The sequence below is a fragment of the Chelonia mydas genome, chromosome 6, assembly GCF_015237465.2.
Source record: "Chelonia mydas isolate rCheMyd1 chromosome 6, rCheMyd1.pri.v2, whole genome shotgun sequence".
NCBI classification, from domain to species: Eukaryota; Metazoa; Chordata; order Testudines; family Cheloniidae; genus Chelonia; species Chelonia mydas.
In genome coordinates, this window is record NC_051246.2 from 16,234,124 (window position 1) to 16,247,135 (window position 13,012).

General features: G+C 50.2%; 1 protein-coding gene across 1 annotated transcript; it reads left to right on the forward strand.

Moving 5' to 3' along the window:
- The first annotated feature begins 512 nt into the window (after window positions 1–512).
- Window positions 513–4,817, forward strand: APLNR (apelin receptor). The gene has a single exon (XM_027830360.3). The coding sequence runs from the start codon at window positions 835–837 to the stop codon at window positions 1,957–1,959; it is 1,125 nt and encodes a 374-aa protein (XP_027686161.1). The 5' UTR covers window positions 513–834; the 3' UTR covers window positions 1,960–4,817.
- Window positions 4,818–13,012: the final 8,195 nt, after the last annotated feature.

The window sequence follows — 13,012 nt, forward strand, 5'->3', positions numbered from 1 at the left end:
AGAGTGGAGTGCAGCACAGAGTTGTAGGGGGCAGCCGCCTGCTGCCCAGGGCGCAGGCAGGGAGGCTCGCAGGAGGTGCGTGGGGGCAGCCGGCAGTGCCGGGGGAGAGACACAGCCTCAAACATTGTTGGAGCTGGGCCCCCGGGGCCTGAATATTGCTGGAGCTTGGGCCCGTATAACTCACCGCCTCTGGTCAGGGCTGATCGCTTTAGTGGGGTTGCTAACTGCATCTGTGAAATTTCACACGGACCCACCCCCCTCGCTGCCCCCCAGCAGCTCCGGCTGGCTTTAGTCCACATTCCAGCCCTGGCTCTGGGGACCCAGGGAGGTGGGGATGGAGGGGCAGGCGGCATGGGCTCATGGATTCAAAGAGCAGCCGGAGCTGCTCTGCCCAGCACCTCAGGAGCCAATTCATCCGCTGGCCTTGAGGATGCTGAGTGAGAGGCGGAGGGGAGGGGTGGGGGTGGGAAGAAGGGGGAAGGGGCTGTAACTTAACGATTCTAATTAGACTCAAGGCTGAGGGACTGACAGGCAGGAGGAAGGAACAGCTGCCTGTGTGTGAGACAGAGAGAGACAGAGAGATCAGGGAGGGCTCTGGCCACATCTGTCTGAGGATTAAGGAAGGAAGGAGAAGAGAAGAGAAATGAGCTGAGTGAAGACTAGGGCTTAGGCTGTCTCCCCAGCGCCAACAGCAAGGACGTGGCTGAGAAGTCAGAGGGACTTAGAACATTTGCCCCATAGACCCAGGTCCCAGCCTGAGAGACCTTCAGGGCCAGAAGGAACTCCTTGCTCCCAGCATCCTTCTCCCAGCCTTGGAGCTGGGATCCCCTAGGCATGGAGGAGCAGCTGGATTGGGCAGCCTATGGTGAGAACCAGACGGGAGACTGTGAGTATGAGGAATGGAGTCCGTCCCTGGTGCTCCTCCCCACCATCTATCTGCTGGTTTTCCTACTGGGCACAACAGGCAACGGCTTGGTGCTGTGGACCATCTTCCGGGGAGGGCAGGAGAAGCGGCGCTCAGCCGACACCTTCATCGCCAACCTAGCCATGGCTGATCTGACCTTTGTAGTGACCCTGCCACTTTGGGCTGCCTATGCCTGGCTGGGCTACCACTGGCCTTTTGGCTCCTTCACCTGTAAGCTCAGCAGCTACCTGATCTTTGTCAACATGCACGCCAGCGTCTTCTGCCTGATGGGCCTCAGCATTGATCGCTACTTGGCCATTGTGCGGCCAATGGCTAATGCTAAGCTGAGGTGGAGGGCCAGCGGGCTGGTGGCCACCATTGCCCTCTGGGCCTTGGCGGCCATTTTGGCCTTGCCAGCCATGATCCTCCGGCAGGCAGCAGTGCTATTGGGAGAAACCAAGGTGACGTGCTACATGGACTACTCGGGCTTGGTGGCCAATGGGACCGAGGGGGCATGGGAGGTGGGGCTGGGCCTGTCCTCCACCATGCTGGGCTTTGTGGTCCCCTTTGTCGTCATGCTGACCTGCTACTTCTTCATCGCCCGCACCATCGCTGACCACTTCCGGAAGGAGCGCAGCGAGGAGCTGAGGAAGAGGAAGCGGCTGCTGAGCATCATCATCGTGCTGGTGGCCACCTTTGCCCTCTGTTGGCTACCCTACCACCTGGTGAAGACCATCTACGTGCTGATGGACCTGGAGGTGATGCCCTGGTCCTGCGGCTTCCATGCCTTCCTCAGTAACTTGCACCCCTACTGCACCTGTGTGGCCTACATCAACAGCTGCCTTAACCCCTTCCTCTATGCCTTCTTTGACCCTCGTTTCCGGCAGGCCTGTGCTGCTGTCCTGTGCTGCAGCAGGGGGCGCTGGCCAGGGTCCGGCAAGGGCAAGTCAGCCAGCTACTCCTCCAGCCACAGTCAGAACCTGCAGGGGAAGGGTGGGGAGCTGCCACGGGAGAAACTGGGTCCAGGCAGGCAGGAGACTCTGCTCCGAGGCTAAGAAAAGGGGGATGACATGGACCAGCCTCTGGGGACGTCAGATAGAGTGAGTCCTCCTCTGCTGTCACTCTGTCTTTCATTGTTTCTCTCACTCCTTCTTTCATACTGTCTTTTCTCTCTCCATCACTCCATCAGTGATGGAGAGAGAAAAGTGTCTTTCACCCTTCACTATCTCTTCGATTTCTCCTTCTTCTCTTCCTCCAGCTCTCTCTCGGTTTTGCTTCTCCCTTGTTGCAGGCCTTATGTGGATAAGGCATTTCCAAGGCCTGTGGCTACCCTGTAGAACCTCAGCATGACCCTTTCAGGCACGGACTGTGCGCTAGGGGCATGTCTACACTGCGGCTGGGAGAAGCCTCCCAGACCTACCCAGGCCGCCATCCACTCTGCAATGGCCACACATTGCTATTTTTAGCGCGCTAGCTAAGCAGACCTAGCGCTTGTCCATCTCCCCAGCTGCCGTGTAGACATACCCTAAAGCAGCAGTTCTTAACCAGGGGTCCGAGGGTTCAGGGGGTCCGCCAAGCAGGACCAGCATTAGACTCTCTGGGGCCCAGGGCAGAAAGCCAAAGCCCCACTGATCCAAGCCCTGCCAACCGGGCCTCAAGCTGAAGCCTGAGCAACTTAGATTCACAGGGCCCCCTGTGGCCTGAGGCCCTGGATCATTGACCTACTTGCTACCCACTAATGCCAACCTGGCTTTTACATGCAGAAAAACAGCTGTGGCACAGGTGGGCCGTGGAGTTTTTATAGCACATTAGGGGAGCCACAGAAAGAAAAAGGTTGAGAACACCTGCTCTAAAGGGCTCATGGCCTGGAGGCAGATGGCCCCAGGGACGAGGGCTTTCTGCATTCCCGGCCTTTGCCCCGCACACACACACACACACAGGGCTGGCAGTGGCCAGCGCTGGTCACTGGCTGGGCATTGGGGGTGTGGTGTTAGTTTTTTTGGGGGGGGCTGGAAGACCCCCCCCAAAAAACCACCCCCTAACATACATAGCCCGCCCTCCCCGCTGTAGCCTAATCTGCACAGTGTCTTATGGCTGGAGGGAACAGTTGGCTGCTGCTGCTGCTGCCTCTCCTGAGACATTGGCTCCTGTCCCCCTGAAAATTCACTCTACCCTTTGTCTGCTGTGGTAGGGTGAGGGTCCCCCTCTGTCTTAATGCCTCGGTCAACACCCAGACCCACAAGGTGTTGGGAGCAATTCTTCCCCCGGCTGGGTGGGGCCTGTGAGGAAGCTGTTAGCCGTGGGATTCCCCCCCACCCAGGCACATACATCCCTGTACTGAGAGCCACCCTCCGCTCACCCAGCCCTCCCTCCTTTACATCCCCCACCCACCCAGGATCTCCCACTGGGCTGTTTTGTCTGGGGGTGAGTGTGCACCCCAGAGCCACACCAGGCTCTGTTGGGGGGGGGTAGAAGGGCGGGGGAAGGCGTGTGTGTCCCACTTCAGCCATGATGTGGGAGGAAAAGGAAATCATCTCACAACGGAGGAAAAAGAGGGGATGGGGGGCAGGAGGGTCCCCCCGATTTCGAAATCCAAGCTGCTGCTCCCCCATGGTCCTGTGTTTATTCACCTTCTCGCCTTCACCCACATGGGAAAAAAAGACCGTGAGGAGGTGAACGGGGGTCACGGTTCACATGTCACCGTCTCCCCCCTGCTCAGATGGCCTCAGCCACAACTCCAGAGCAGCTCAGAGGACGCGCATGCAGGGATCTGCCCCCGCACAGCCTAGCTCCTTGAAGGAGGGGCTTTGGTTTGATTGCAGAGGGGGTCTATATAGATATATATTACTCTTGCTTCTTAACCAATCCCTGATAATAATACTTGGCCCTTCTGATCAGCAGATTGCAAAGTGCTTCCCAACGTAGGTTAGTACCAGGTCGGGAAACTGAGGCACAGCACAAGGACGTGACTTGCCCAGAATCACCTAACAGGCCAGATGCAGGAATAGCTCTACTCGCTGCCCATGCCCTGAGTCTGATGGACTATGGGAGAAGCTGTGTAAGAAGGGCATTGTAGGGAGCAAGGGGTGGGCAGTTTTGCTATTCAGACTGGGGTGTGGCAGGTGAGGGGCCAGCAGGTCACTGGGCTACATCTCTTGCCATGTGTCCCTTTTCTGGGTGAGGGGCTGAAGGGCTAGGGAAGTGAACAGAAGGGCCAAGTCAGCTAGCGACCAATGATTGCAGAGGAGCAGGAGGTGGAACAGCAATAGGAAAGCTCTGAGGTTGCAGCCACTCCCATAGGTGCTGTGGATTTTTTAGGCTTCCCTACCTTACCCACCCTGCCTCTGAAGACCATGCTAGAATAAAGCCTGGGGCTGATGTGCTGTGGCCACATCCCCCTTCACCCATAAGGGCTCTGGAGGGACTCTAGGCAAATAAGAGCAGTCCCTGACCCGACCCAGCCCTTGGGGGAATGGTGAAGACTCTTGGCTTGCTACGGATCCACTGAGGCTGGAGAAGGGGCCCCAGGGAGGGTGGGTAGCTCCATTTGAACTAGAGCCTGGGTAAAAACAGCCCATCCACAGCGTTTTCTCCATTGGGACACGGCTTCCACAGTCTGGAAGACCACAGAGCCCACAGGCAACCTGTATTTCCAAGTGGACATCTGGCAACAGAAGAGAGGCCACGATCCCCTGGCGAGATCTCCAGGCCAAATATTGTTCTGGGTTGACTTGAGAGCAGCCTGCCAGCTTGTGGGGGCATCTCTGAGATTCTGGCCCCCGCAAGGGCTGCTCCATCAGAACTCTGAACAATGGGGTGCTGCTCAGACTATGGGGTCGCTGCTGAGATGGGGGCTGCCTCTTGTCATGCCTATGCAATGGGCAGTTGTTGTGTATGATGAATAAATGGGCCTTGACTAAATGCCTCTTGTCAGGTGAGCTCAGTAACTGCCCTGGGGGAAGTTAATGGAGATCCTGGTTAGGTGTGTGTGATCAAAGGGTTGGGGGAGGGATAGGGGAGAGAGGTGGGGAAAGGGGGCAGAGATGGGGAAGGGATTAAAGGAGGTAGGGAGCGGGGAAGAGACCACAGGGGAGAGGGGAGCAGAGATGGTGGAGGGGGCAGAGATGGGGGAATGACCGTGGTGAAGGTGGGGGATAATGGACACAGAGTGGAAAGAAAGGGTGGGGAGGAGAGACAAGGGGAAGGAGACAGCTGGATGGGGGTATGTGTGTGTCAGCACCGTTGTTTAATCTCTCCTGCCACATCCCTTCAAAGCCAGATGGCTCCTTGAATTTACAACAGGAGCAAACAGCTGTTCAGGAGCTGCTGTTGGGTGGAGCTGCTAAATGAAGACCAGACGTGGAGGCCTAATGGCCAGACGTGGAGGCTGGGGGCGGGGGGCAGGGAGAGAGCAGAAGGCCCTGCCTGGTCAATCGACCCCCAAAACATGTGTGGGTTAAAGTGCCCCTTATCTGCTCAGGGGTTGGGGGCACATGGAGAGGGGGATACAGGCTGGGATGGGATTGTGGGCAGAGTCACTGGTGTACTCCCAGAAGAAGCCAGATCCTGGGCCATTTTTCTGACCAGAACCAGTTGCTTGTCCAGACCTGCTGGAGAATCCTTGGGACAAAGAAGAAGCGGCTTTCCCTTGTGGTGGGAAAGGGACAGAATCAGCCTGCAGGGGCACAAAGCTCCAGAGGGGACCACTCGTCTGTGCAGTAAATGAGGTATTTGTGGGCAGGTGGATGTCAATGTGTGTGTGTTGGTTCCGACTTCTGAGCAGGCACTGTGTCTATGTGTGAGTGTCTACTGTGTGCATGCATTTTGGTATACATGTATGTTGGTGTCTGCTTCTGTATGTCTACGTGCATTTATGTTGGTGTACATGTGTGTTGATGTATATGTGTGTTGGTCTCTGGTTCTCTGTGGGTGTGTCTGTCCATGCATGTTGGCTTACATGTATGTTGGTGTACATTTGTCTTGGTGAATGTGTGAATGCTCTTATCTCTGTAGCAGTGTGCAGGCATTTGCCTACGCATGTTTGTGCATCTGTGAGCTTGTGCCTTCATGTCTGTGTCTGAGGGCATACCTGCACACAAGTGCCTGTAGCATGTAGGTCAGCATGTGCGTGTGTGTGAGTGGCGGCTGCCCACATGGGATGTTAAACCAGGGGCCTCCAGAGCTAAAATCATGAGCTGCTCCAGCCTCAGCAAAAGAACCAAATCTCTTTATCTGGGAGATGTAACAACTCAGGCTTTTCACAGATTGGCACAACAGAGGACCTGTAAGACACCCTCCCCAGTGGGATGCATGGGAACTGTTTCTCCTGGTGTGTTGGCCTGTGTGTGTGTGCGTGCTGATCGGCCTGTGTTTCCATGTGTCAGCTTGCATGTGTCCCCTCTGTGTCAATCTGCCCATGTGCAGGTACACAACCATTCTGTCTAGCTCACGTGGGGAGAAGCGTGTCTGTGTCTGCATGTGGAAATGCACATGGCCAGAGCTTGCCTTTTGTTTGTGTTCATTCAAGAGGGTGACTGGATAGCAAGTATGAAAAATCGGACAGAATGTTGGGGCTAATAGGCACCTCTATAAGAAAAATCCCCAAATATCGGGACTGTCCCTATAAAATCAGGACATCTGGTCACCCTAGTTCATGCATGTCTGCGTGGGTGTGTGTGTGGGGAGGGTGCCCGCAGATCTGTCATTCTGCTCCCTGGGATTTGCCTACCTATACAACAGCCTGTCAGTGTGTTCCCTCCAATCACAGCTGTGGCATTGCCTTAGGATACTGACCCCAAGGAGCATCAACACTCACCACTGGGGTTCTTTGCAAAACAAAAGTTCGTCTGCAAGCGGATCCACACATCACCCCCAGCTTTTACCAGAGTTTTCAGAGACTGCTCACAGGTATTCAATCCCAACCCACAAATAATGGCAAGAAAGCACCCTCTGACTGGGGTCCAAATGACTTGGATTCTTTCTGTCAAAGCTCAGCTAATGCATCCCCAACCCAAGCGGCAGTTGCCCTGCTATCCCAACACTGGGGGCCTCATAGGCACAGCTCTGCTGATGCCCCTCAATCCTGACCTGCAGCCCCCCTGCAATTCCAGTGCTGGGATCCCCATGCACATAGCTCTGCCAATGCCCCTGTGACTGGGGTCCCAGTGAGGGCAAGCTGTGGTCACACAATTAGGGTGAACTGCAAAGAATGGGGCAGACAGTCCCCCAAAAGCTGGTGGATATTCCAGTACGTAGATTTACCAAGCCAGCATAAAACAGCTTCTTTATTACCTTACTGGTTACTCAGAAGTCCAAACAACACAGTTCCCTTAAAGCAGAGGTGGGCAAACTACTGCCTGGGGGCCACATCCAGCCCTTCAGAAGTTTTAATCCGGCCCTCAAGCTCTCGCCAGAGAGTGGGGTCTGGGGTTTGCCCCACTCTAGAGCTCCAGCTGGGGAGCGGGGTCGGGGGCTTGCCACATTCCACGCGTGCCATGACTCTGCGTGTCTCCTGGAAGCAGCAGCATGTCCTGCCTCCGGCTCCTAAACATAGACGTAGCCAAGGGGCTCCGCATGCTGCCCCAGCCCCAAGTGTTGCCCCCACAGCTCCCATTGGCTGGGAACCAAGGCCAATGGGAATTGCAGAGGCAACACCTGTGGACGGGGCAGGGCGCAAAGACGCCTGGCTGTGCCTCCACGTGGGAGCCGGAGGGGGGACATGCTGTTGCTTCCAGGAGCTGCTTGAGGTAAGCGCTGCTCAGAGCCTGCACCCTGACCCCCTTCTGTGCCCCAACCCTCTGCCCTAGCCTTAATGCCCCTCCCACCCTCTGAACCCCTTGGTCCCAGCCTGGAGCACCCTCCTGTACCCCCAACCCAGAGCCTGCACCCCCAGCTGGAGCCCTCACCCCATCCTGCACCCTAACCCCAATTTCGTGAGCATTCATGGCTGGCCATACAATTTCCATACTCAGATATGGCCCTCGGGCCAAAAAGTTTGCCCACCCCGCCTTAAAGTGATCCAAGCTCAGGCCTCCATCCAGGTACCCAAGTCAAATATGATGATTTCAGAAAATCTTATTTCATCATATAAAAGAAAAGGTTCTACTAACCCCAAAGGATCAGACACATTTACCGCCCAGTAGTATAACCAGCTCTTACCCAAATACATGCTACAGCCAGTTCTTATTAACTAAACTAAAATGTATTAAAAAACAAAAGAGAGGGAGAGAGTATGGTTAAAAGTTCATTATACATACAGACATGAGTTCAATTCTTAAGATTCAGATTCATAGCAGAGATGGTGAGCTTTGTAGTTGCAAAGAGTTCTTTCAGAATTAGTCCATAGGTTATAGTCCAATGTTTATATTTCAGGGCAATCCAGTTAAAACTGGGATCTCAATCCTTGTGGCTTAGTTTTTCCCTGCATGAAACCTTAAGCAGATCTGAGATGAACAGGATCAGAACCCAAGGGTCTTTTTATACAGTGTTCTAGCATCCACTTGACCACACAGTTCTGGTTAAATAATAGGCTTTTGCTTTCTAAACACCAAAAGTTATTAGTTACGCAAATTAACACAGGGCAATTTATTCATTAGGCAGTCTATTACAAACTTCGAAGAGACATATAGACAATGACATTATTTTACCCAAGATTTCATCTAAATGTTAATATTCCCTTTTGATGTCTGAATTAGTAGCTATAGTTATTTATTTAGTGTGTGCATAGTGTAGCTATAGTGACAGCCAAGAACTGTCTGTTTACATGGCTAGAATTAAAGATACACACAATTAGTATCATTTCTAAGTTCTAGCCTATTTAGCATGAGTGGCCCTAATTTCCATTCACATACCTTTCTAACATGTCTTTAAAGGTCACTTTGGGTTAGTTAGCCTGCAAGCTGTTTAACCCTTTCTGGCCATGTGTTGTGCTTTGTATAAGAGTCGTTGCAATTATATAACAGTGGTAGAAATAATGGCTTGCATAATTATATTTTAATCAGACAATGTCACAGCCCCTCAGTTTTGGCCCAAAGCCCCCTTCCCCTCCCCAGCAATCCAACTCTGAGACCAGTTACAACTGCGTCAGATATGCAGAGGACTCTTTGGTGCCTCCAGTGGTACAGCTGACACAATTAGAGCAGGCCAAACGTAGCTGAGAGCTACTGCTGTCCAACGAAGCCATGTTGCCATTCGAAAAGCATGAGCCAGCCAGGTACAAAAATTACAAGATTGGCTTAGTAATCATCAGCTATTAAAAATAAGAAATGCTGCTTTATTTTGTCTTCTGCTTTTTGAGACTTTGGGGGGAAAGACGGCATGTTTTCAAGGGCCCCAAACCTCACTTTTAAAAAGGAAAGCTGAGATTCTCACATAATAACATGACTCCAGGAACACAGGCTTTAAGAAGGTCATCCAAAGTCACGAAAGACATAATAAAACAAAGCTGGCTGAAACTTGCAATTTCTGGTTCATGGGAAATTTTGGACTTTTGACATTTCTTTTCGTTCCGTAACAAACCCCAATATTTTCCAAATTTCCCATGAAACAGAATTTCCCCCCATTTTTTTTTATTTTGGAAAAGGTTTGAGTTTCGTTTTGGATTTGGGGTATTTTGTTTTGAAATTCTGAAATGAAATGAAAGCGTTTTGGTTTTTTTTTGTGCATGGAAATTTTCATTAAATTAAATTTAATTTAAATTTAAATTTAAAGAAGTCTGGCTATCAGTGAAAACAGCATTTTCCTCGGGGAAAAAAGTGTGTCGAAGAAAATTTTTCAACCAGCTCCCCAATCAAATCACCAGAGATGGTGTCACAGGGTGAGTTGGCCCTTTAAGTGGGTGGAGCTCAGCTTCTCTTGTTCCAGGCTTAGCCTACCTCCCCAGGGGGAGGGAATGAGCCCAGGAGTCACATGACAGGAGCATGTGACTAAAAATCAGGCTAGCTGGGGAATATAAGAGCAACCTGAGTGTGGACAGAAGGTCTATTCAGAGGCCTGTTGAGAGATAAACCTCAGCTGAGGGACCGAGCTAGGAGGGCTACGGAAGGTTGTGAGCTTGTACTAGAGCTGGCTGGGATTTTTTTTTTAGAATCTAGAATCACAGAAATGTAGGGCTGGAAGGGATCTTGAGAAGTCATCTAGTCCAGCCTCCCGTTCCAAGGCAGGACCATCTCGGACAGGTGTTTTCTAACCTAGACCATCTTGGACAGGTGTTTGGCTAATGTGCTCTTAAAATTTTCCAGTGATGGGGCTTCCACAATCTCTCTTTGAAACCAGTGCTTAACTAACCATAGAGTTAGCAAGTTTTTCCAAATATCTAACCTAAATCTCTCTTGCTTCAGATTAATCATAGAATCATAGAAGATTAGGGTTGGAAGAGACCTCAGGGGGTCATCTAGTCCAACCTCCTGTTCAAAGCAGGACCAACACCAACTAAAGCATCCCAGCCAGGGCTTTGTCAAGCTGAGCCTTAAAAACTTCTAAGGATGGAGGTTCCACCAGCTCCCTAGGTAACCCATTCCAGTGCTTCACCAGCCTCCTAGTGAAATAATGTTTCCTAATATCCAACCTAGACCTCCCCCACTGCAATTTGAGACCATTGCTTCTTGTTCTGTCATCTGCCACCACTGAGATCAGCCTAGCTCCATCCTCTTTGGAACCCCCCTTCAGGTAACTGAAGGCTGCTATCAAATCCCTCCTCGCTTTTCTCTTCTGCAGACTAAACAAGCCCAGTTCCCTCAGCCTCTGCTTGTAAGTCATGTGCCCCAGCCCCCTGATCATTTTTGTTGCCCTCTGCTGGACTCTCTTCAATTTGTCCACATCCTTTCTGTAGTAGGGGGCCCAAAACTGAACTCAATACTCCACATGTGGCCTCACCAGTGCCAAATAGACTGGAATAATCACTTTCCTCGATCTGCTGGCAATGTTCCTACTAATGCAGCCCAATATGCCGTTAGCGTTATTGGCAACAAGGGCACACTGCTGACTCATATCCAGCTTTTCATCCACTGTAAGCCCCAGGTCCTTTTCTGCAGAACTGCTGCTTAGCCAGTCGGTCCCCAATCCTATTACTTCTTGTCCTATCTTCAATGGACATCGAGAACAATTAATCACTGGCCTCTTTATAACAACTTTTACATATTTGAAGACTGTTATTAGGTCCCCACTCAGCCTTCTTTTCTCTAAGAACATAAGAACAGTCATACTGGGTCAGATCAAAGGTCCATCTAGCCCAGTATCTTGTCATCCTACAGTGGCCAATGCCAGGTGTTTCAGAGGGAATGAACAGAACAGGTAATCATCAAGTGATCCATCCCCTGTTGCCCATTCCTAGCTTCCGGCGAACAGAGGCTAGGGACACCATCCCTGCCCATCCTGGCTAATAGCTAATGGACCTAACCTCCAAGAATGTATCTAGTTCTTTTTTTAACCTTCTTATAGTATTGGCCTTCACAACATCCTCTGGCAAAGAGTTCCACAGGTTGACTGTGTGTTGTGTGAAGAAATACTTCCTTTCGTTTGTCTTAAACCTGCTGCTTATTAATTTCATTTGGTAACCCCTAGTTCTTGTGCTATGTGAAGGGATAAATAACACTTCCTTATTTACTTTCTCCACACCAGTCATGATTTTATAGACCTTTATCATATCCCCCCTTAGTCACCTTTTTTCCAAGATGAAAAATCCCAATGTTATTAATCTCTCCTCATATGGAAGCTGTTCCATACCCCTAATGACTTGATGATTACCTGTTCTGTTCATTCCCTCTGGGGCACCTGGCACTGGCCACTGTTGGAAGACAGGATACTGGTCTAGATGGGCCTTTGGTCTGACCCAGTAGGGCCATTCTTATGTTCTTAATAATTTTTGTTGCCCTTTTCTGTACCTTTTCCAATTCCAATATATCTTTGTTGAGATGGGGTGACCACATCTGTACTCAGTATTCAAGATGTGGGCGTACTATGGATTTATATAGAGGCAACATGATATTTTAGCCCTTTCCTAATGATTCCCAACATTCTGTTCACTTGTTTGACTGCTGCTGCATATTGAGTGGATGTTTTCAGAGAACTATCCACAACGACCACAAGATCTCTTTCTTGAGTGGTAACAGCTAATTAAACCCCATCATTTTATGTGTATAGCTGGGATTATGTTTTCCAATGTGCATTATTTTGCATTTATCAACTTTGAATTTCATCTGCCATTTTGCCCAGTCACCCAGTTTTGTGAGATCCCTTTGTAACTCTTTGCAATCTGCTTTGGACTTAACTATCTTGAGTAGTTTTGTATCATCTACAAATTTTGCCACTGTTTACCCTCTTTTCCAGATCATTTGAATATGTTCAACAGTACTGGTCCCAGTACAGATCCCTGGAGGACACCACTATTTACCTCTCTCCATTCTGAAAACTGACCATTTATTCCTACCTTTGTAACCAGTTACTGATCCATGTGAAGACCTTTCCTTTTATCCCATGACTGCTTACTTTGCTTAAGAGCCTTTGGCGAGGAATCTTGTCAAAGGCTTTCTTAACATCTAAGTACACTATAGCCACTGAATCACCCTTGCCCACATGCTTGTTGACCCCCTCAAAGAATTCTAGTCGATTTCCTTTTACAAAAACTATGTTGATTCTTCCTCAACAAACGTGTTCACCTATGTGTCTGATAATTTTGTTCTTTACTGTAGTTTCAACTAGGTTGCCTGGTACTGAAGTTAGGATTACTGGCCTGTAATTGCCAGGATTGTCTCTGGAGCCTTTTTAAAAAATTGGCATCACATTAGCTAACCTCCAATCATTTGGTACAGAAGCTGGTTTAAATGATAGTTTACATACCACAGTTAGCAGTTCTGCAATTTCACATCTAAACTAAACACATACAATTCTTTCACCTTTCCTCATAGGTCAGGTTTCCTAGATTTTTTATCCTTTTTGTTGCTCTCCTCTGGACTGGACTCTCTCCAGTACACCCACATTTTTCTTAAGTATAGTTTTGATTTCATGTGGTTTTTTCCCCGTGAAAAATACGATTTCTTGAAACTGCAACTGTTCGTAAAAAAGGCTTTGATGGATTCCCTGATTTAAAAAAATGGTGAGTGGGAGGCAAAC